Raw genomic sequence first — 24,212 nt, forward strand, 5'->3', positions numbered from 1 at the left:
CTCCCCAGTTTGTTCTCTGAAATCCTCCCTCACTTGGCTCCTGAAACCCTCTTTCTCCTGTATCCGTCCTGCCTCTTGGATTCGTCTTCCTCAGCTTCATTCTCTTTCGCACCTTACGTGGTGGTGTCACAGGGCCACATCAGTGGTCCTCCATCGAGGCAATCTTGCCCCTAGGTCACAACTAGCAATGCCTGGAGGTATTTTTGGTTGTCACTACTTGGCTGGAAGGTGCTACTGGCACCTAGTAGGTGGGGGCCAGGTGTAAACCTCCTCCTACAAAGCACAGGACTGTCTCCTCTATAAAGAATGATCCTGTCCAAAATGCTGTCAGAACTGAGGTCGAGAAACCCTGCTCTACGCAATCTCTCTGAGCAGTCTCATGCACTTATAATTTTTAAAAAACAACCAGTACCCTCAGAACGCCCAAACTCCATTGCCATTTCTTCACTCCCTCATGTCCACTTGCCTGGTGGACACTTTCCTTCTAGAAGTGTCCTCATCTGCTGTCTTCCATGTCATCAGACGCTCCTGGTTTTCCCATTACATGCTTGGCTCTCCTTCTCTGTCTCCCCCTCGGTCTCCTCTTCTGTCCTACCTCAAACATCAGCCCCCCAGACCTCTGCCCCAGGCCCCCCCAACACATTACCCCTAGGCCATCAGCAGCTCTAGGCCGGAGACTTCCAGAGCTCTCTCTCTGCCCCATCTCCCTCCTCCGGTGCTTCCCCCGCAGGATGCTCCTCTGGGTGATCTCATGGGCAGGGCACCCAGCCTCAGCCTCAAACTGTCTCCAGCAAGGGGGTCTCCTCCCCAGAAGTACTCCCTGCATTCTGTCCTAAGTAATGACGAGCCCCGGGAGCCTCTGTCACTCCTCTCTCTCCTTACCCCCACCCGTTGTATTGACGCCGAGCCCGTCAGTCTTACTTGTTCAGTTCCTCTTGCATCTGTCCCTTCCTTGATACCTCTGCTCCCACCTGCCCCAATTCAGGTCTCCTCAGCCCATATATCCATCCATATGACGAACATTGATTTGGTACCAGCTAAGTGTCTGGCATTGGCTAGGCTCATATACGCTGTGGGTGAAACAAACAGGTCTGTCCCTGTCCTCTGTTTCCGGAGCTTCCTCTGGCCTGGCTTACCTGGCTGAAGTCTCACTTGTCCACCCATCCCCCAGAGTGAGCTGGAAGCCATCCACTCCCTCTCTGCCCTTCCACCTGCTGCTCAAGCCTCTCCTCCCGGGTACCCCCACACCCGGTCCTTCCTCCGCCTCCACCCCTCCCCTCCTAAACTCCTTAGTAGGAGAATAAGGAACCGCACGTGTCTGCTTCCTTCTTCACAAAGCACTTCCTCGTTTTACGCACGGAGGCTCCCATAAGACAGGTGGACAGGTGGTATTTCCATTTTACCAGTGGAGAAATAGGGTCCCGGAGGAGATGTGACTTTCCCAAGGTCACACCGCTCCTGAGTGGTGGACTGGGGACTGGGGGCCGGGGGCTCCTGTCAATCACGGGTGGGCGGTCAGAGCTCCGGGAGGGTCCGCTCCCCCACCCCCACCCCAGGGCCCGCCCAGCGCCCCGCGCCCAGTGCGCAGCACCCACCGGAGGCGCCCGTGTGGCGCGGCGCCGTCTTGCGTGGCCTCCTGGCGTCGTCGTCGCACACCCACTGCTCGCAGCAGCGCCCGGGCACCCTCACCCGCCGGGCGTGGCGGCACCAGACGCGCGGGGGGCGCGCGCGGAGGCAGAGCGGCGTGCAGCCCACCGCGCCGCCCACGCACGTGCAGTTGTACTTGCAGTTGGGCTGGAAGGACTGGCCGTTGTTGTAGCGCACGCCGTCCAGCACGCAGCCCACGCCGACCACCTCTGTGGACACGGGCGCCGAGGGTCAGGCAGGTGGGCTCCGGCGGCCTCCCCGCAGGGCGGCCCCGCCCCCGCTGGACCACGCCCCCCCACGTTCCCGTCGTAGGGGAGGGGCGAAGGCAGAGCAGTGCGAAGCCACTGGGCCCAGCCGGCGTCGGGGGAGTTCGGTGGCACCCGAGCAGAGGCAGCGCGGGTTCATGTAACCCGCGGAGAAATACGCAGTGCCAGTCTGGAGCGGGGTGAGAGGCCGGGACGGGGAGCCGGCTGGCTAGCCCCTGGTCCTGTCCCGCCAAGTGGCGCAAAACCTGGTCCTGACAATGTTCCGCCTCCAGGGTCACGGTTCTGACCCCAGCAGACGAGATGTAAAGCCAATTTGAACACTTTGAAACAAAGACTCAGTTCATTCAATGCAAATTTATAGAGTAGTCTAGGTGCTGGGGATTTAGTAGTGAAGCAAGGAGACAAAAAACCACGCCCTCGAAGAGATTACATTGTCGTGGGGGATGGAGGACAGACAATGGACCATCTAGAATGTTGCTGGGGGCAGTAAAGCAGTTGATGGGAGTGGGGGGGGATGGTTTGCAGATTTAAACAAGGTGGGCAAGCAAAGCCTCACGGAGGTGAGGATGCTTCAGCAGAGATCGGAAGGAGGTGAGCTGCCCAGGTCTGGGGGGAGGAGCCTTCCAGGCAGGGAGGGGCTGTAGGCGGGAAGGCCCGAGGTGGGAGCAGCCTGGGATGTGGGAGAGGGCAGGGAAGGGTGAGAGAAAGTCAGGAGGCAGGAGATGAGGTGAGAGGGGGCTTCCCTGGAGGCTCCGCGGAAAATACAAAGCTCTTAGAGCTTAGAACTGAGGCTGGCACACAGTAGGTGCTCAATGAGTAACTGTTGAATCAATGATATGAATTATGTTTCACAGAAACACTCGTGGTGCTGAGTTGAGAGCAGACTGATGGGTATGGGTGGTGTCCGGAGGCCACACTAGGAATCCAGGTAAGAGGTGGTGGTGGTGCTTGGACCACGGAGGGCCAGCCAGGAGGAGAAGGGCTCCGCTTCTGGGTATATTTGGAAGGACTCACTGACAGATAGGATGCGAGGATGAGAGGAGAAGCATCGAGAAGGACTTCTAGTTCTATGTCCTGAGCCCTGGAAGGAGAGGGGTGCCCTGTCCTCAGAGGAGCAAGGTTGGGGTGGGTGGACTCAAGTTCCTCACTAGACACGAGGTGCCTGGTTGACATCAGAGTGGCCTTGTGGAGCTTGTTCTGCAAGCCTGGAGCTCCAGGAGAGATCCGGGGCTGCTGGGCCGCCCCCCCCAGCACTCCCACCCTTGATGTCGGGTCCCGCCCTGAGGACAGTGTCTGGAAGTGCAAGCGGAGAGCCCAGGGCGGCAAGGGCATTCACCCGGGGAGGGCTAGTCTGCCAAGAGTCCCAGCTTATCTCCTGGATTCACCTGAAGGGGGATCATCATCATCAGCCCTGTAGCTAACGGGAGTGAGGGCTCTCGGTTGCCTGACCTGCTTTGTGTTAGGCTTCCTTGCATCTCTGACTTCATCCCATAAGGAAACGACACCACATCATCACCTGCATTGTCACCTACAGCAAACCTGAGTCTCAGCGATGTTGGATCACGCACCTAGGGTCACAGAGCTCGGCTCAGCGGGAGCAGTGAGGGCAGCCTGTGGGAATGTTGGGGTGACCGCTGGGTTCCTTGGGAGGTGATTGTGCTGGAGAAGGTACAGAAAGGAAAGGCACTAACACTTACTGCCCCTCTGATCTGGAGCCAGGCACCATCTGGTACCTCATGCGGTCCTCGCAGTGACCGCCCTAGGAGAGCTTTGTTTTCTTCCTTTGGCAGAGACAGGAACTGGGGCTGTGGGGTTAGTGCTCGGGGCCACCCAACAGGTGACTGATGGAGCTGCTCCCAAAGCCTGGGGGCTCTGACTCCACCATCCACTGCCTTCCGCCAGACACCAGTAAAGGAGGGGAAATAGGAAAACAAAACAAAGCAGAGGAAGCACTGGGTGAATCACTCATCTTTGCGTTCTGAGTCACCCCTGGCGGCTTCTTCTCCGGGGACCGTGTGTGTGTGTGTGTGTGTGTGTGTGTGGGTGCGCGTGTGTATTGGTGGAGGGGGAGAAAGGAGTGCTGAAGCCCGTCTCTGCCCCTGTGTGGGAACTTTTGGTGGACAGGGCAGTGCTGGGTGCTGGGAGCCCTTAGCACAGTGGTTCTCCACACCAGCTGCACGATGGCACCACCGGGGGAGCTCTTTAAAATTGTGATGCCCACACCATGCTCCAGTATATGAGGGTGGACCTGGGTTTCAGTATTTTTATTGTTTTGCCCTTGGTAGCTCCCAGGTGAATACAGTTTGCAGCCAGGATTGGGAACCTTTGCCTCTAGAAGTTGTTCACAGTCTCCTGGGAGGTTTAGGGGGTAGGGACAAGGGATGGATGGTATGTGTGATGGCTGTGGATTGTCTCATCAGCGGACTCTGGCACCCCTCCCTTATTCGATTTCTTTCTGACTAACTGAAGGACCAGCTCCTGGCTAGATGGGGAAGCTGGCTGAGTTTCCTTCACCATTCAGACTCGCAAGTCCAGGCATGAACTGGTGGGCTTTCGTTTTATTGACAGATTCCAAGGAACTCAAGTCACCTTGCTGTGCCATCTGGACCTTTATTTCCCTTGCCCCACCCCTGGCGGACTGTCACCTGCCTGGGAGCAGGGACAGTGGGCCATGCCTTGTAACCCCATTGCCGTATTATCACTAACCTGTGTTCACCGTGTGAATGCATCAGTGGACGGATGGATGGATGTCAGGTGGGGGGAGACCTACTCTGTATTGGGCTTCTACCGTGTATCAGGCACTGGACATCCTAACCACCCAGAGAGGCAGGCGTTATTCATTCATTGCATTTTTCCTTGATGAGGAAACTGACACTTAAAAGGGTTAAGCAGCTTCCCTAAAACCACTGTACTAGTTAGTGACGGCACTGGGGTTCGAACTTAGGTTGTCTAACTCCAAACACCATGCATGGGTTTTCTACTCCCTCACTCTTCAGACGGGAGAGTCTGACCTTGCAACCAGCCCTGCCCCCAAACTCTGAGGATGACCGTGGACAAGGCTAAGGGAACGTCTACAGAGGACAGGTGAAGCACATGAGACAGTCACCAAGAGCAGCCGACCGCATTTTAGGCTTCAGCCTCAACCACCACGCGAAGCTGGTTCGATCAAGCTCCTGAAGTGACGCGCCCAAGGTCACGTAGCCAGTAAGCGGCAGAGCCAGGAGGCAAAACCCAAGTCTGTCTGCCTGTAAATTTCATGATCCTTCCAGCAAACCACGCTGCCCTCAATCCTGACCCAGCTGCATTGAATGCAGAGTCATGTTTGTTTGTCCGCCAAAATAGCCAAACAGTTTAATTCAGAGGTCACTCTCTGCCCACAGATGTATTTAGTTTGGCCCATGGAGTGTTTTTTAAAAAAGTTTTGAATGTGTTGCCAACATTTACAAATCATACACAAGTCTGGATTTCTTTCTGGAGTCACTTGAAAACTGAGCAGACTGAATCAGACCAAACTCACTTTTCTGCCTGGCTTCAGTGGCCGAAGCTGTGATCCTCTCTTTGAGTTATTTGTGCCAGTGTTGCAACTGCTAATTTTTATTTCCTTTTCCTGGCTTAATTACACACACATCTCTAAGGACAGATTTAGCCTGTCCTGGGGATCGTCCATTGGTTGTTGGCCATTTGCTGACAGATTGTGTGTGTAGAGGAACTCTTCTTTCTCTTTCCCCTCTGGCCCCAAAGCCTCTTCCTCTCTAGCATCTCAGACCCTGGACTCTCTTCTTTCTCGCATTAGGGTCTCATGAATTCAGACACTATGGCAGCATTTCCGGGAAGATGTTCAGTAGAACACTGGTGAATTTTGTGTTTGTGTGTGTGTGTGTGTGTGTGTGTGTGCGCGCACATGTATGCGTGCTGCGTGTGTATCTGAGCGAGTGTGTGTGGTGGGGTAGGTGGGTGATTGGTTAAAAATCTGCCTGGAAAAACGTGTTCACTGTGCAAATAAGTTCAAAAAGAAAAGTCCTCTTATGACAGCTCTCTTTTTGGAATTTGACAATGAACGTGAATGTTTAAAACCTCTGAAAAGTTCTGTTTCACTTATTGAACCTTATTTATTCCGATGTCTGTAGACCTATATGACCAGAGAACCCTTGGCAAGTGTAGTACTCGTTACAGTCTCCTGAAAACCACAGTCTTCTTTTCAAATACAAGGAATGGAAATAGAGACTCATGATGAGAGGAAGCCAAGTGAAGGCAGGAGCTGACATATAAAGAGAGAGGGCTGGGGCTGCATTGGGAAGGTGGCTTTCCAGGCCCCTGGTGGTAAAGGCAGGCAGGATAGGCAGTTCCAGGGTCTGTACAGTCTATGGGTCCATGAGAGAATGTCTATAAAGTTGTGGTGCCTGGCACGTGGTGAGATGTCATTGCAACTTTAGCGAATCATATAGTCACAATGAATTTCCTTTTAATGACCTTAAAGAACAGCTGTAAAAGGGGAAAGAAATGATGAGACAGTCTCACAGACGTGGAGGGGATTCTACTGCAGGAAGGCTCAGCCTGGTTTCCTTACCTGGGTACGGGGAGAGAGTATATGAGTGACTATATCCATTAGCAGTCAGTCTCAAACCTGAGTATGAGAATGGCCCAAGGAGCCTGTTAAAGTTGTAGATTCCCATCTCCGCTTCCAGAGAATTGGAATGAGTAAGTCTCGGGTGGGGCTCAGGAATAACATTTTTAACCAGCATGTCGGATGATTCTATGCAGATGGAATCTGCAAGTTTTCTTTCACTGAACAGAGTTTTGTGGGGCTAATAATGAGTCTCAGTAAAAGGGGGAAAAAATGCAAAGATGGCAGAATCACTGGTAGTTACTTGGAACGCTAAAGACAGATGACTTGGTATGAAAGTTGAGGCATGAACTGAGGTCAAAAGAGCAGAAAGTGCTCATAAGTTAACCATGATTGTTTTGACTTGGAATTTTGTGCATAGCCCTCATCAACAACCCACTTCAGGAAATATAATGGGTTAACTGAGGATGGGAGAGTCTGCTGTGTGTGAATATGCAGTGGGGTGTATTACAATCACAGTTATGGGGAAAGCTTGATTGGTGGGGTAGGTGGGTGATTGGTTAAAAATCTGCCTGGAAAAACGTGTTCACTGTGCAAATAAGTTCAAAAAGAAAAGTCCTCTTATGACAGCTCTCTTTTTGGAATTTGACAATGAACGTGAATGTTTAAAACCTCTGAAAAGTTCTGTTTCACTTATTGAACCTTATTTATTCCGATGTCTGTAGACCTATATGACCAGAGAACCCTTGGCAAGTGTAGTACTCGTTACAGTCTCCTGAAAACCACAGTCTTCTTTTCAAATACAAGGAATGGAAATAGAGACTCATGATGAGAGGAAGCCAAGTGAAGGCAGGAGCTGACATATAAAGAGAGAGGGCTGGGGCTGCATTGGGAAGGTGGCTTTCCAGGCCCCTGGTGGTAAAGGCAGGCAGGATAGGCAGTTCCAGGGTCTGTACAGTCTATGGGTCCATGAGAGAATGTCTATAAAGTTGTGGTGCCTGGCACGTGGTGAGATGTCATTGCAACTTTAGCGAATCATATAGTCACAATGAATTTCCTTTTAATGACCTTAAAGAACAGCTGTAAAAGGGGAAAGAAATGATGAGACAGTCTCACAGACGTGGAGGGGATTCTACTGCAGGAAGGCTCAGCCTGGTTTCCTTACCTGGGTACGGGGAGAGAGTATATGAGTGACTATATCCATTAGCAGTCAGTCTCAAACCTGAGTATGAGAATGGCCCAAGGAGCCTGTTAAAGTTGTAGATTCCCATCTCCGCTTCCAGAGAATTGGAATGAGTAAGTCTCGGGTGGGGCTCAGGAATAACATTTTTAACCAGCATGTCGGATGATTCTATGCAGATGGAATCTGCAAGTTTTCTTTCACTGAACAGAGTTTTGTGGGGCTAATAATGAGTCTCAGTAAAAGGGGGAAAAAATGCAAAGATGGCAGAATCACTGGTAGTTACTTGGAACGCTAAAGACAGATGACTTGGTATGAAAGTTGAGGCATGAACTGAGGTCAAAAGAGCAGAAAGTGCTCATAAGTTAACCATGATTGTTTTGACTTGGAATTTTGTGCATAGCCCTCATCAACAACCCACTTCAGGAAATATAATGGGTTAACTGAGGATGGGAGAGTCTGCTGTGTGTGAATATGCAGTGGGGTGTATTACAATCACAGTTATGGGGAAAGCTTGATTCAGTATTAAGGGAAGAAGGGAGTTCTTGGGTTTATGAGGCTTTGTGTAACTTTTCAGAAGTTAGGCTGCTGCGTCACGATGCCTAGTGACCTCTTTTCATCGTGCCGGATCAGGTATCTTGAATAAATGCTTAGATGATTCAACTAAGTGAATAACAAGTCCAGACATAAAGCAGGAGACCAGAAAGTCCCAGAAAGGAGGTCTCTGAGAACAACAAAGGAAATGGTAGAACGCTGTGAAGAGCAAACAAACAACAGACAGCCTTTCCCCTGGCATGGGGCTATTATAAGGACAAAGAGTAAAGAAAAAGCAAAGGCAAATAGAAACCCCAGGAAAAACAAAAGACTTCATAATAAAGGAAATTCAAACAAGTGCACTATCTCATGTCACAGTGAAAAACATTTACATAATCCTAATACTGTAAATAGTGGTTTATAACCAAAAATATGACAATGATATTGGAAGATGGGGGAGATGTCAGGTGGTATTAAGGAACTCAGACATTAGCTATCATATAGGATCATTCATAGATTATCCACAATTGATATTTCAAGCCAATCAATATATAACAGAAGACATGTATTGAATATTTGCAACTATCAGAAGAAAGGGCTGAAAGTTAAAAGTGACTGTACTAACCAGAGGAACATGGGTAGGTGGTAGGAAGAGATGGTTTCAGGCCGCTGGTTTTTATTCTTTCAAGGCGACTAAATGTTTTAAAACCATGTTATTTTAATTTACAATATTACTGAAATATCTGGAGCTCTGCAGGGTCCTGGTGCCCCTGGGAGGTCATGGGCATCCAGCAAAGAGTTCTACCGCTAAGAAGACAGAACCAGGCTTAGGTCTTGACTGGTGGAGCCCTCTTCCCTGGACTCATCCATGGATGGAGAACAGAGAAGACAGCCAGGTTCTGGATGCCAGAGGAATGCAGCATCCCTCCCTTCTCAGGAAGAGCCCAGCCTCTGGCCTCTAATCATGGCCTGGGGTAGGGGGCGGGGGTATTTCCTGCAGAACTGGAGCCAGGCCAGAGGAAGGGTGATGGGCGGGGGGCCCTGGGCCAGAGCTGGGGGTGCTGGGGGCTGGCAGGATGGCGTGGGGGGGTGTCACTTACGTGCACATACTCCTACCGCGTACCTCGGGCTGTCTCCACTGTAGTCACAGTAGAGGCCCCGGTGGGGGTCACAGACGGCAGCCTCCGTGCAGTTGTCCCCAAGCTGCTGAGCACACACCTTACAGCATTCGCAGCCGTCTGTGATGAGGCTGACCCCCAGCGGGCAGCGGGGCGCGGATGGCGGGCACTCGCACGGCCACTTGCAGAACTGGGGGTGTGCAGAGGTGTCCTCCAGGGGAGCCGGGCTGAAGACGGTGGCCGTGGGAGCTGGAGAGAGGGCCTGCAGGGGAAGGGCAGACGTAAAGGGAGCTGCCAGGTAAGGGGTGCAAAGGCCAAAGGTCTGCAGTCACCTTCCCATCTTCACGGTGTTCAAAAGGTTTACGCGAAATTATGTTTCTCCACCATGCTTTGAGTAGCCAGACGTCTCCTTTCTCCTCAGTGCAACCACAGGAGGAGCCGGAGTTCAGAGACTTAAGCCAGTTGCCCGCATTCCCCAGCTGGTAGGCCGGGGGGGCAGGGGGCAGGCCCTAGGTCAGACCTCTGAGCCCCATGGGTGTTTCCTTCTGATCATGCCGAAACCTGGGAGGTTCTTGAGTTGGCCTCGATTAGAGATGAGGGAGCTACAGCTTTGAGTAAACGCCTTCTGGTGAGTCACGCTGTGCAGCACGGCCCACACCCCATCGCTCTTTTCAACGGGTTGCTCTTTTCTCTGCGCCCTAAAGATCTACCCTCTCCACTGAGGTTTCAGGTGTACAGCACAGTGATTCAGTTATACATACATGCATAGACACACGCACATATATGTAAATTCCTTTTCAGATTATATCCCCTTATAGGTTATTACAAGATATTGAGTAGAGTTCCCTGTGCTATACAGTAGGTCCTTGTTAGTTACCTATTTTACATATAGTGGTGTGTATCTGTTAATCCTAAACTCCTAATTTATCCCTCCCCCCACTTTCCCTTTGGTAGCCATACATTTGTTTCCTATGTCTGTGGGTCTACTTCTGTTTTGTAAATAAGTTCATCTGTATCTTTTTTTTCAGATTCCACATATAAGTGATATGCATATTTAACATCGGGTTTCAGGCAGCTATTTTTATTTATTTATTTTTGCGGTACGCGGGCCTCTCACTGTCGCGGCCTCTCCCGCCGCGGAGCACAGGCTCCGGACGCGCAGGCCCAGCGGCCGTGGCTCACGGGCCCAGCCGCTCCGCGGCACGTGGGATCCTCCCGGACTGGGGCGCGAACCCCGGCAGGCGGACTCTCAACCACTGCGCCACCAGGGAAGCCCCTATATTTATTAATTTTCTTCTCCTTCTCCTTCTTCTTTCCCCTCTGAGCCCCAGGAAAGGGCTGCGGTGGCAGCGGTGTCCAGCCTCCTGGCTCCTGCAGCTGGCTTGCTCTGCCTCCGTAGGGAAGGGAGTCACGCTCTTGTTGCTGGTGCAAACCATGCAGAGAGGGGTCTTATTTTGCGCTAAGGTGACGGAGCACCACCCCACTTCCCCCACCTGCACTCCTCCCCAGAACCCCATTCCCATCCCCTACCCCATATATTCATCTTTAGGCTGGCAAATATGACGGACAGGACAACAGGCCAGCGGGGAAGGAGACGTAAGTCCCAAAAGAGCCCTCCCTGCGCTGAAGACCAGGCAGATAGAACGGGAGGCTGCTCTGGGACGCCGGCCAGTATTCGGAGCTTCCAACTTGCCTGTATCTCTGGGATCCAGTCACCCGCCCGGCCCCTCCGGCTGCCTTCCTGAATGGCCCTCCTGGCCCCTCACTCTTTATACTGAAGGAAACCTAGGCCCAGGGAGGAAGGGAATTGCCTGAGGAAGGAGAGTGGAGGCTGCATTTTCCCACCCCCAGGCGGTGGTCCCTGCTGGGAAGCCTCCTGTCTGGGGCTCCTGAATTCTGAGGTTAGCGGAGGTGGAGCCAGGGCTTGTGCGGGGTGCCCCACGGGCCAGCTCCTCCGTCTTGAACCAGAGCCTGCTCTGTGGACTTAAAGATCTGCGCTTCATTCTTTGAACAATAGATGCTGAGATATTCCGACAGATTCCTTCTTTTCCTGAGGAGGAAACCGAGCTCCAAAAGGCAGAGGGGACACATCCGGGATGCCACGGCCCACGTCAGGGCCTAGGCCCAAATGCCTCTCCAAGCTCTCATTTCTGGGACCTTTACCTCTGCCCCCTCTGGGCTCTTTCAGTCGCTCCACGAACATTTGCTGAGCTAGCTCACCGTCTCTCTTAAGTTTTAGGCATTTGAAGATGAAGTTAAAAATGTCCTGTGCTTGTGGCACCACAGCTTATAGGAGAGACAGACATTAGAGGTGATTGATCACAATGTGAGGCTGTGTGTGAGTGCTGGGCACCAGGGCAGCCCCAGGAGCTCTCCGACTACCAGGGCAGGAAGCTCTCTGCCGAGGTGAGTGGTGTCATCCTTGAATGCTTGGCTGTGAGAACCGGAGGCCAGGAGAGATGGTCCAGGTTGAACTGGTGGATTAGTTGGGCTCTTGGTTCTGTGCTCAGCACACAACAAGTGCAGTAAATATTGATTTGACACATTAAGGGCCTTTGAAAGTCAAAAATGCAAACCTTGATTTGAGGCTTTTGTCACCTCGAGGCTTGGTTTCAGGCAGGTTTGCTGGTGGGGAGCACATTGCTCTGGAGGTTGGCAGGGCTGCTCTGTGTTCATCTGGAGAGCATTTAGGTCACCTTCCCTTGTTTGCTTTTCCTCGAAAAACACAACGTGACACACAAAACCCCAAACCCCCAAATCAATGAAACCACACACTCACACACACTCATCTTTCTGACTCTATGCAGAGAGACTTTTCCTTGTCAGTCTGTGACAGTGGAGGCCTGGAGCTTTATGAGTCCCCCAGACCATCTCTGACAGTCTCTAGACCCTCAAGACCTACTCTTGGCAGAGGAAATTAAAAAGCCCTCTCCTCCAGGAAGCCTTCCATGCCTTTCCCAGGTTGTATTAGAGGTGCTGCCTCCCCCACTAGAATGTGAACTTGTAAAGGGCAGAGTCTGTGCCTTACTTCTCTCGGTGGGCCTGAAACACGGCTCACGGCCCACAGCAGGGCTGTGTAAGTGTCGCCTGGTGGAATGGATGGATGGGGAATTGTTGACTCTAAGGGGCTTTGGTGTCTCTTGATTTTTCAGGGTCTACCATCTTGGAAGCTTTTTTCTCTGCTCTAAGTTTGAGGGTCAAGAAAACGGCATGGGACCCGAGACAGTCAGAAGTGGGTTCCCTCTGTGTGTCCTTGGACAAACTTTCTGAGCCTCAACATCCCCATCTGTGAAATGGCCACAATAACGCCCCCTTGGGAACTGTTGGGAGGGTGGAGGCATCGTGTACGCAGAAGCACTGTGTATGCAGGCCTGGCAAAGGGCAGACGCTCGACAACACGACTTTGCCCTTGCGCTCCTTTCTTGTGCGCCCCGCCTCGCACCCACACAGCCCAGCACAGGACTTGGGGGTCTGGACACTTTGAACTGAGCTGGGATGGTCTGGAATCTGGAGAGTAACCACCTCCACATGGTTACTATCCATCCTGCCGTCTCCATACCAAGTTAAAGCTCCCCAGAAGGAAGCCTCCTTCCCAAGTACATGCCGGGAGCCCCAGGGCACCCAGCTCCTCAAGGGGAGCTGCAGAGAAGGCCTCCGCCTTGGGTGAGGGAAGCAGGTGATGGCGCAGTGGGGCAGCGGAGGGAGGGGCCCTGGGTCCGCTGAGCCAAGCCCTTGCTGCTGGCGCCATCTAGTGGTAGGAAATCTCCCATCCCTCGAAGGTCCTTGAGAGCCCTGCGGTGGGAGGACCCTTAGACCCCAGGGCCTGAGGACTCCTCATTTTGGTGCATGACCCTCTGAATCCCGACTGCCTTGTCCAGCACCCACACCCCAGGGAAAGTGACGTCACACACGCACGCGCACACACACGCACGCGCGCACACACACGCACACACGCACGCACGCATCAGCCACCTTGAATACCCAAGATGGCACTGCATGTCCACCTGCCCTTGGTCATGGTACAGGGACTGTTGCAAACTCACTGCTCTATGGGCCTACATCATTTTGTATAACAGCAGAAGCTAAGGGTGAAAAAAGGGAAGGAAAACCATCAGAAAGCAAGGAGAATATCTATCGTCTGGAGAAAGCCAAAGCGAATCAAGAGCAGCCTGGGGTACCTCCAAATTTCAGGTGTTCACAGAATAGTCTCCTCTGCAACGTGCTCCTGCATGTGGGCTCCCCGCGGACGCCACTGTGTTTACAGGACAGACAGGAGGGCGGGGCTGTGCCCTGATGCCTCCCGGGCTGGGCACCCAGGGCTCGGGCTCCTGCCTGCTTCTGCCCACTCAGCCCCTCAGCTCCCAGGCCGAGAGCCCAGGGCAGCGCCTCACACAGTCACTTCCTACCGTGGCTCCCAAACTTTGCCGCATGTTAGAACCATCCAGAAGCTTTGATAAACACTGATGCCCGGCCACGGTCCGCAGACAGCCTGACTGAGTGGTCTGGGCCGGATCCTGGGCACTGACTGCAGCCGAGGGTGAGAAGAGTCCCCTTGCCTGAGGACCTTGTTAAGATACAGATGCCTGAAGCCCACTTGGAATGTTCAGCTTCAGCTCTTCTATGCTGGGCCCAGAATTTATATGTTGGCCTGCAGCCCTGGTGATTCTTGTGAGAATGGGAACCCTCGTCTTAGAGAACTGGGCCAGGCGAGGGTACGATGGGGAGATTCTAGGCCATTTTCCTTCTTAACATGACTTTTTTAGAACTGCACTTACATGCCTGACCTGCTGGCAGCTTGATCAGCCTTCCACAAAACAGTCCAGGCCAACCTGCAGAACACACACCACTTTCGGTAAGCAGGCCTCATGTAGTTAGTTGAAAATGGTGTACTTTGCTTGTACCGTTTCGTGAGAAAGACTGAAAAATGAAAGAAATAAAAAAGAAGCAGCTCCCCATGATAAGACCCCTCAGTGTCTGCTGGGTACTGAATGAATGTGTCCCCTCAAATTTATATGCTGACATTCTAACCTCTCTAAAGGTCATGGTATTAGGAGGTGAGGTCTTTGGGGGTGATTAGGTCATAAGGGTGGAGCCCTCATGGATGGAATTAGTACCCTTATAAAAAGGATCGCAGAGAGCTCCCTGGCCCCTTCCACCATGTGAAGACACAATGAGAAGATGCCAGTTATGAAAAGGGTCCTCATGTAGAACGTGACCGTGCTGGCCTTGATCGTGGACTTCCAGCCTCCAGAACTATAAGCAATAAATTTCTGCTGTTTGTTAGCCACCCAGTGTGTGTGGTTTCTTATAGAAGCCCAAATGGACTACGACCATGTCTGCTACTTAACCCTCTGGGCAAGGAGGGTAATCAGTAGGCAGGTTAAAAGCAATGAATCAATCCATTTAATCATAGTTATTGGACAAACTTAAGCAGATTAAAATTACGAAGGAAAACGTTTTTACAACAATGAATGGTGGAAGGCATGGGAGCAGAGAGTAGGAGGCTGGCAGTGGTGGGGTGCCACCCTGAGACCTTAATCATCCTGATCGATGATGGAGATGGACCCCACCATCCTCTGAGAGTGTGTGTGGTTCATCGATGAACAGGGCCCTGGGACCAGGAGGAAAGGGCAGGGCATCTGCAGTGAGTGGAACCCATTTCCCAAGGCTCTGTGACCTGGGGCCGTGCTCACCCTCTCTGAGCTTCAGTTTCCTCATTTGTAAAATAGTAATGATGACAGCATCCTCCAGCAGCCCTAATGAGCAGTTATAGTCTTACCCCCATTTTACGGATGAGGAAACTGAAGCTCAAAGAGCTTAAGTAACTCGCTCACAGTCTCGCAGCTGAGAAGGGGTCTCTGAGTGTCCCCAGAGGGTCCCTCCAGAGGGACTTATCACCATGCTGCCCTACTCCTTCATTCCTTCACATTCATATCCGTACATTCATTCCTCCATCCTCCCATCACACACACGCACTAAGCATCTCCTGCGCGGTTGGTGCTCAGATGAACAAGGCGTGGTTCTTACCCGAAGGCAGTCACGGTACAGGCACACACACAAGATTACAACACGGGGTGGTGAAATTGTAAGTCAGTTGAGCCCAAGCTCCCGGGGGTCCCCGGAAGAGGAGATGGGAGCCTCTCGCGGGGCTTTTCAGGGACAGATTGCCCTTTCTTGACTCCTAGGTGCCCAACACTTGAGTCGGGCACACCCTGGGCTAGTGCTTCACGAATGGAAGGGATGGTAGAGAGCTTGGGCTTGCCCGCGTTTGGGCGGCCACACCCAAATGCTCCACCAGGGGGCAGGCTTGAGACAGGAATGGCCTGAGCCAGCCTCAACTGGGCCCTGGGGGTTTTAGGAAAGGGCTGCCCTGTCTGGAAGCAGGTTCTGTTTGCTCCTTCCCTGAAAAGAGAGGCCTCAGTGGGTGGTGGGAGAACGTGGACACAGACCTGGGTCCAGAGCTGCGGATGCCCTGTGGTCAGCCCTCTCCGACCCTTTGCTCTCACTTTTCTGGTGTAACTAACAGGCAGCCACCATGTGAGCTGGTGGACACATTTTCTGAGCATCTCCTCCTCCTCCGAGGATACCCCTAGGGGTCTGTACCCAGGGCCTGGTGGGAATGCCCTGCAGGTGGGGTCACCGTCTTGGAAAACTCTTAGCTCAACCGCCCCCCCCTAAGGCACCTGGCCTGAGTGTTTGGAGGACCCAGCACTGCCCAGAGCCTTCCATGCTCACTCCGGTCCCGATGGCAGGATCTCCAGGGACCTGAGGCCCAGCACCGACTCAGCGCTGGCCAGGCTGCACATCTTGGGAGGTGGAAGGTTTGTAGAGCTTTTCTGCTAATTAGTTTTACAAACATGCAGTCTTATGAGCGTCTGTTTGGGAAAGTCGACTTTATATGGAGAAGGTAGATAGGGCAGGAAGCCAGATTTCTTTCCAAATAACGAGCCCTCATGAATTTATTCATTCATCAAATGAATATAAAGCATCTACAAAGTTCCCCGTATAAAGTCTCAGGGAGCGCCCAGCCTCCCCAGGAGACAGGAGTATGAAAAAGGCAATTGCATTATAGAGCAAGGGTCAGAAACCAGCCCCCGGGACGTCCCGCCCACAGCATTTTTTGTAACAGACCAGAACGGGTTCTACGCTTTTAAAAGGCTGTAAAAAAACCAAAAAGAAGATTCCATGGAGAGCCTAGAGTCCACAAAGCTTAGAATATTTACTCTCTGGTCTTTTTTAGGTAATGATCGCTAACTTCTTCTGTTATAGAGTGACAGCGCTATTAATAAGAGCTAACCCTGACGGAGTGCATAGCAAGTGGCAGGCATTTCTACCAGGGTTACGTATAATCAAATTTAAAATGTGTTCATTCTTTTTTGGAGATGTGTTCAAATATTCACACTGTTGGGAGAATAATAATATAATGAATCTCACATACCTATTCCCGCTTCAATAATTATCAACCAACCTCCGTCCATCTCCTTTCCTCTATTTCTCCTGCCTACACACATACTTTTTCATTCTTGAGGATTTCAAAGCAAATCTCAGACATCATGTGATTTTACCTGAGATTCTTCAGAGAGTGTCTCTAAAGTATGGAGAATTAAAAAACAAAACAAAACAATTTTCACACCAATTAACTTAGTTTGGTTACAATTTTGTAATTTTCCCTGTAGCAAATACTTAGTCTGTATCCAGACTTCACTGATTATCTCAAAGCTTTGCAAAAAATCAAATGGTTTCTATGAATCAAGATCAAAATGAGGTCTACATGGTCTGCGTTTTGCCTTTTATGCCTCTTTTATTAGTTTCCACGCTAAGTCATCTAGTCGTTGTGAGAACCCTAAGAGGCAGGCTACTTTTATAATCATCTCCCCCAGTTTACAGATAAGTAAACTGAGCCACAGAAAGGTCAGATCATTTGCCCAAGACCATTCACAAGTGGCAGAGTTGGGATCTGAACCAATATCAGTCTCTTAAGGCATCACACCCAAGGGCCACATGGCAGGGTGTCTCAGCAGAGTCTACGGGCTATGAGAGCAAGGTGAGAAGGGAAGGGATGGGGCCGTGGAAGCAGGGAGGGCTTCCTGGAGGAGGAGCCATTTGCTCTGCATCTTTAAAGGATGAGTGAGAATTGACTAGAATGGCAAAGAGAACATCCAAGCTGAGGAACGGCATGAGCAGGGGCGTGCGGGTGCTGCAAAGTGGCACGGAGCAGGAATGACCAGTGGTCACTGTTGCTGGGGCTTAGGGTTCAAGGACACGGGGAAGGCAAGCAGGCGTCATGGCCAGAGGACCTAAGGGCCATGCCTGGGACGTGTGCGCCTGCTGGGGGGAAAACGGGGATCTCTCCTTGAACAAGAGCCAGTACAGACACAGAGGGAAGAGACTGCCCTCTGTTGAACTTAAGCCTGTTCTGCGTACAAGGGAAGCGCTAGCAGCCGTCCAGTAGGACAGAGGGAACCGTCTTTAGCCCTTACGGGTGGACCTGTAGGTGGGAGGCCCTGGGCTGCAGCCCTGATCTCAGACTGTGGCCTTGGATGAGCTGCTCGCCCCCTGACAGGGCAGGGGCAAGTGGGCTGAGGCAATCCTTCTGGTGCTATCTGACTCTGACCATCGGCCCACTGAGCTGGGCCTCCGATAAGGCCTCCCCTCCATCCACCGCCGGGACCCCGACCGCGCCCCCTTCCCTCCTCCTGGATGGGGCCCTATCTCGGGTGGGGAGGGCAGAACGTAGGCAAGAGGCTGGGGCACAGGACACCCTGGGGAGGGGTCCTGCCAGCCCTGTGTGGGGAGCTTGGGGGTGTTCTTGAAGCGTGGATCTCAGGGAGGTCATCAAAATGTGTGCCTCAGTTTCCAAGTCTGTAAAGTGGGGGTGATACTCAGTGAGACTCAGTGAGCTCCGTGTGGTCCTCAGCCCCCAGCGAGGTCCCAGCAAGGGTTGGTGCTTTTGATCCTTTAAGAGCTGAAGTTTGCCGTTGTCAGGACGTGGCTACTTGGGGTATAGGGCCAGAGACAGCCGGAGTGAGCGTGTGTGTGTATGGGGGGCAGATCTGAACACCCAGGGCAGCAGTAGGGAGGAAGGGTAGATGGCTGCAGCCCCCAGTCCACAGAGCACCCACCCACCAGCTTCTGCTGTCCAGGAGCTCTCAGAAAAGCCTAGAAGACAGCACCCCAGCCCCAAAGCACCCTGATTCTCACTCTCCCATCGCGGCCCCCAAGCTCCTTCTCGACGCATGCCCAGCATCCAACCTGCATGCTCTGCCTCTGTGGCTGGGGCTCTGTGAGTCGGGCTTAGGTCCCTTGTATGGATGAGAAGCTGAGGCCCAGCCCGGAGGTGGGGGGCTGGCTCTCAGCCCCAGGTGCTGTGCCGCCATCTCCCCTCGGCCACCACTCCATCCTGCCGTGGGTGCGGTCAGAGTGGGTTTCTCGTCTCCACTTTCAGATGAAGAAATCCAGGCTCAGAGATGAAACCAAAGCCTGGGCTGGAAATCCAGGCTCAGAGGTGAAACCAAAACCTAGACCAGAACGGGGTCTTGTGACTCCTGGCTCTGTGTTCAGACACCACGCCCGTGGCTATGGCTCTCTGACCAGTCCTCTTAGTGACCGGGTCCGAGTGGGGAGCTGGAGGCCCTGGGTAGGGAGAAAAGGGTGGATCATGGCGCAGGTTTCTCACGGGGCAGATGGAGGCTTTATTCACGGAGATGGGGAGGCAGGTGGGACTAAGCTCTTAACGGCATTTACAAGGATGCTTCTCGAACTTGCAAGGCCTCAAGGATTGACTGTGGTGGAAAGTGTCAAAACTCTGGAGCTCTGGATGGCTGCTCAGCCCACTCAGTAGGCCCAGGGGAGCCGGCCCTGGTCTTGGCAGCAGCATCCGGGCATCCTAAGGACGAGGCCTGACCGGGTACCACTGAGACGGCGGGACCCTTGGGGATTAAACTGGTGGTATGCTTTCCAGTTTTATGAGACCAGGGGTACGCTCTGAGCGTTGAAGGAGGAGATGTGGGGAAAAGGGAGACTATCTGGGGACACCTTAAAGGGAGGAAGCATATCTAGAGGGACATTCCAGAGCATGGGCTTTTGGGATGTCAGGCCAACCACGCTCTTAAGGAAGAGGCAGCAGCATGCGTTCCCTTACAAGAATCATGGCACCCGAGCCCAGTGGCTGGCCCACCGGATGAATGAGTGTGGCCCCTAGCAGCGGATCACGCCTCTAGCTGGAAGCAAGTTTGGGGTCACGTCCAACCTCCTCATTTTCAAGATTAGCAGAGGAGCGCTATGAAGGCAAGAGGCTTGTCTGAAGGCTCAGTGACGACTAGCTCTCCGCACAAGTCCATTATTCCGCCCCAAGAGCAGGATCTGAGTCCCAGCTCTCTCAGAATATTCCTCCACCCTTAGACCACTTCCTTCCTCCTGCCCCTTTCAGCCCTGGGCGGGCTCAGGGCACACAGCCCTTCTCTCCACTCTAAGACTCCATGCAGGATTATGGGAGGGGCAGGGGAGGACCCCTCCCTTTCTGTCCTTTGGGCCTGGGCTCTCGTTTCCTCTCTCTCCCCCCTCATACCACCACCACGGCTGAGCAGAGCCAAGGCCCATATGCCCCAAGCCTGGACTTGCTTCCAGATTAGGGGGATGAGATGAGCAGGTTTTATCACATCCCCTGGAATGCCCGTTATTCATATGTGAGAGGCCCAGTTCCTTCTCTGATTCTGTCTCTCTTCCCCGCCCCCCCGCCCCGCCCCGCCCCTGCCGTCATGATGGAAGGAGGAGGAGGAGGAGAGCTGGTAGATTATCAGGATGTCAAGGCTCGAGGAGATACCAGAGTCTCTCTAGCTCGATGGTTTTGGAAACCACGTGTGTGTAAGAATCTTCAAGGTGCCAGTTAATGTAGAGGTTCCTGGGGCTGGGGGTGGGAGGTCTCCCCAGGAATTCAGGCTCGGGGCCCCAACATTAGTTTATTTCTTCTGCAAGCCCTCTAAGCTTCCCTGTCAGATTTTCAACACATTTGTCTGTGCTAGGGAAAAAAATCTGTCTCCAGCACGTGAGCCATCCTCGTCGGTAGGGACTGAGTTAACCATCTATCGCCACATCTCTAGAAATAGGAAGGGGCTGGGCACATAGCCGCACTGTTAGCATCCATGGAACAAGTGAGTGGATGGGCTGTGAAAACCACTGTCGTTGTCAACCTGACTCAGGGTTGTAAGACGCAAGCCTCACCTTCAGGCATCACCGTCACCACCACCAGCACCATCCGCACCATTATCATCGACATTATCACCATCATCATCATCAGTATTTCTTTCTCCTACGTGATAATCCAGAAGTGTTCACTGACTCCCTCTAAATGTTCTGGGAAGCTGGCCAGGATGTGGAAACCTCGAGATCTTCTGAAGACCAACTCAGCACTGAGCCCAGCACAGCCCACCAATTACTCTGCCCCTCCTCTTGCCCACCTGGTACTGAGCCTGGGGTCTTTACAAACTCCTGCTCACTTGCTCGGACCTGGCACCTGTCTGCAGCCAGTGCTCCCGCTCAAGGTGGGATGCCCCACCCCTGCTGTCGTTTCCGCTTGGGTGTGCTGGGGCTTCATGTGCTTTACCTCCCTTTATTCTTTAAGCCTCCCAAGAGGATTAGTACCCAAGAAGTGAGTACTAACATTATGCCGTTTTACAGATGAAGAAACTGGCTCAGAGAGGCTGGGTTACTTGTCTGAGGGTGCACAGCTGGCAAGGAGAGGAGCTCAGTATTTTCCCTTCCCCACCTATCACGACCGTTCTATGTACACTTGTGTCTTTCCAGGACAACACTGTCTAGTAAAACATAATGTGAGTTCTGGATGGAATTTTCCATTTTCTAGCAGCCACACTAAAAAGTAAAGGTGAAATTTATTTTAATGATATATTTTGTTTAGCCCAATATACTGAAAGTATTATCATTTCAACATGGAGTCAACAGAAAAAAATTATCATGAGAATTTTACGGTCTTGTATTCACACTAAGTCTTTGAAATCCGGTGTGTGTTTTAGCCTTTCGGCTCAGCTGGGACCAGCCACATCTCAGCTGCCCAGCGGCCTCACGTAGCAAGTGGCTACTGGTTGGACAGTGCAGGTCTGGACTGTAATGAGCCTGCCTCGTAGGTGTGTGGATTTCAAGGGAGCTGATATACGCAGATGCTGGGGACACAGTGCCCAGGACACAGTGAGCACTGGGTCAGCGTTAGCCCTCATCATCATCCATGTTACTGGGACAGAGTGTGCTCCACAGGAGCTGTTGAATGAATGAACAGTGTACTGAAGCCTCGCCCGTAGACGTCTGCAGTGTTATCCGGTTCTCTTGCGAGCCTTCCCGCCCTGCTTTACTTCCCGGGCTGTGGTTGGCCTCCCTCCCAGCTCCTCCCATGATCCCACCCTGGACCACTGCTGGCTCCCCTCCCTGCTCCCATAGGCAACCTGCAGTGTGTGTAGCAGCCCCTTCCCGCCGCTCAGAGAGATGGCAAAGTTTCCTGGGAGGAATTCCAGGGTTTCTGTTTGTGCAAAGACAGCCTCCTGGCGTTCGGCTGCTCTGCAGGCATGGGGCAGGGGCCTTTCCTGAAACCTGGGGAGGTGATGCCTCTGACAGCCTGGAGGTACTGCCCAGCCCAAGGTCAGGATCGGGCCCCCCAAGGAGCACCGCTCCCGTGCCCATTGCAGAGGGTGAGCCCTCACCAAGGGCCATGCCAGTCCGAGCCACGCTCTGGCCAGCATCCTGGACAAGCGGTGTGCGGGAGGGGCCCAGAGCTGGGAGCAGAGTGTCCAATCTGACGGAAGAGGCTCTGAGCAGGGAGCTGGTGGGTGTGGGGTTTGAAACGCTAGCTCAGATCCCAGCTACACACAGGAAGTGTAAAGAAGCCATCTCGTTTATGCTCCTGCAATCTTTTAAAAGGGATGTGCCACTTACCCGGGGCCACGTTATTCTGTAGGTGGTCTGAGGGGCTGAAAGTGGGTTTGCATTTCACACTCAGCCCACGTATCCTCAGACACACACACACACACACACACACACACACACACACACACACACACACACACACACACACCCTGTGGGGCTTTATACCTTCAGACAAGCCACAGTCACTTACACATGCATGCTTATACCCCTGTGCACACCAACACACATTTCTATGGGAGAAGGTATATGGGTCTCAGCTGTACCCAGACAACCAGAGACCTAACGTGGGCCCTGGAATTTATGAGCACAGTGTTCATGTGCCTGGTGACATGCTTCTGAGAGGCTTCCCTCAAGCAGCCTGTGTTCACTCCTCAGCAGCAGGGAGCTCGATGGGGCTCAGGTTGTCAGCCCCGATTAAAAAGAGAGGACGGGAAGGTCCGAGTGGTTAGGGGACTTGCTGGAGCTGGTTCAGCCAGTGGCAGAGCTTGCACCCGGCCTCCCTTTCCTGGATGACATCACCTCTGCCCCCTCTCATTCCAACGTATGAGTGGCTATCACCTGCCTCGCCAGCCTGTGAGCTCAGTCGGGACACGGACTTTGTGCTTCTCATGTTTGCACAAGCACGTGGACCAGGGAGGCAAGAGGCTGTATTGTTGAGAGCTGACCTAGGTTCAAATGTCAGCTCCACAGATTACTAGCTGTGTGACCTTGGGCAAATTGCTTAACCTCTCTGAGCTTTAGTTTTTATCTACAAAGGAAGATGATTACATCTGCTTAATAGTATTGCTATGAGAATTTAGGAGATGCTTAATGAATAATCATAAATGTCATGTGGATGAACTGAGGAAGGTCTTACGTATATAAATATATAGGCTTTGGCTCAGTGCTTGGCAACCCCCCCACCAAATGTAGACCCTCTCTCTTAGCACAAGGGAGGTACTCACTACATGTAGAAGGAAGAAAAGAACAAAGAGATGGAAAAACAAGGTCTGTCTGTAGCTCACCTTTATCATGTATTACATTCCTCAGTACACTTGGCTACGTTTCTGAGCTCACTGCCCTGTCCCGCTCCTGGATTTATCTCTTCCTGGGTTGGCCTCTTCCTCCTTCAATTACGGAACTTTTCGATAATGTTTTACTATCTGACAGGGCATAGTCCCCCCTCACAATTCGACTTCCTAGAAGTTTTCTTGGCAATTCTCATGAACTTTTTCTTCCATATGGACATCTGTCATCATTTTTTCCATTAAAACCTCAGTGAGACCTTGAATGGGCTCACATTCCCTTTACGTATGAGTTTGGGGAGGATGGCCACAGATGACTTGGCTCTAAAGGAAAGCGCAGGTTGACATTTGTCTCCCAGCCCTCACTGGGCGGTTAAGGCTCTATCCGGGGAGCTCCTGAATCAGATAACAGTGTTGCAGGGGGACGTATGGGTCCCCACAGAAGGTCCCGGGGCAGGGGCACAGAAGAGAGGTACTTTGTCTCCTCCCAGAAACCTTCCCTCCATCCTGCTGCCTGGGTCTGTCTGGACTCCCAGCTTCTGTGTTGGGCGTCCCCTCGGCTGAGCCTGTGGACCTGTACCCCCTCTTCCCTAGTGCAGGTTGCTCTGAGGACGTACCTGGGGTTCCCGTGTACCTGGACCCCCCCCCTACATACTTCTCTCCTCCTCACTCAGACCTCACTACCCTACCCCTCTCACCTCTTCTCCATCCACCCCCTGTCCTCCCAGACATTGCAACCCTGAAGTAAAGGCTGATATGGCGTCTTCTGGGTGCTCCAGCTTTCAGGAAAGCTCTGGAAGAGAGAGTGGGATTTGGCAGGAAAAGATCTCAGTTTGAGCCCTCCCACTTATTAATTGTGAGACCCTGGACAAGTCCCTTATTTGCCCTGTCTCCATTTCTTTCATTTGTAAAATGGAATTAATATCCTTTTTTAAAAAACTTTTTATTTTATATTGGAGCATCGTTGAT

General features: G+C 52.4%; 1 protein-coding gene across 2 annotated transcripts in view; it reads right to left on the reverse strand.

The window, feature by feature from the left end:
- Positions 1-24,212, reverse strand: part of CCN4 (cellular communication network factor 4) — a 35,182-nt gene that overhangs the window by 9,227 nt on the left and 1,743 nt on the right. The window contains exons 2-3 of one of the 2 annotated variants that reach the window (XM_024129411.3): positions 9,292-9,571; positions 1,596-1,856 (exon numbers count right to left, since the gene is read on the reverse strand). In XM_024129411.3, coding sequence (XP_023985179.1) covers positions 1,596-1,856; positions 9,292-9,571 — 541 coding nt within the window. The remainder of the gene's footprint in view (positions 1-1,595; positions 1,857-9,291; positions 9,572-24,212) is intronic. The other variant, XM_007106432.4, reaches the window with a different exon arrangement.

Source organism: Physeter macrocephalus, unplaced genomic scaffold, assembly GCF_002837175.3.
Source record: "Physeter macrocephalus isolate SW-GA unplaced genomic scaffold, ASM283717v5 random_47, whole genome shotgun sequence".
NCBI lineage: Eukaryota > Metazoa > Chordata > Mammalia > Artiodactyla > Physeteridae > Physeter > Physeter macrocephalus.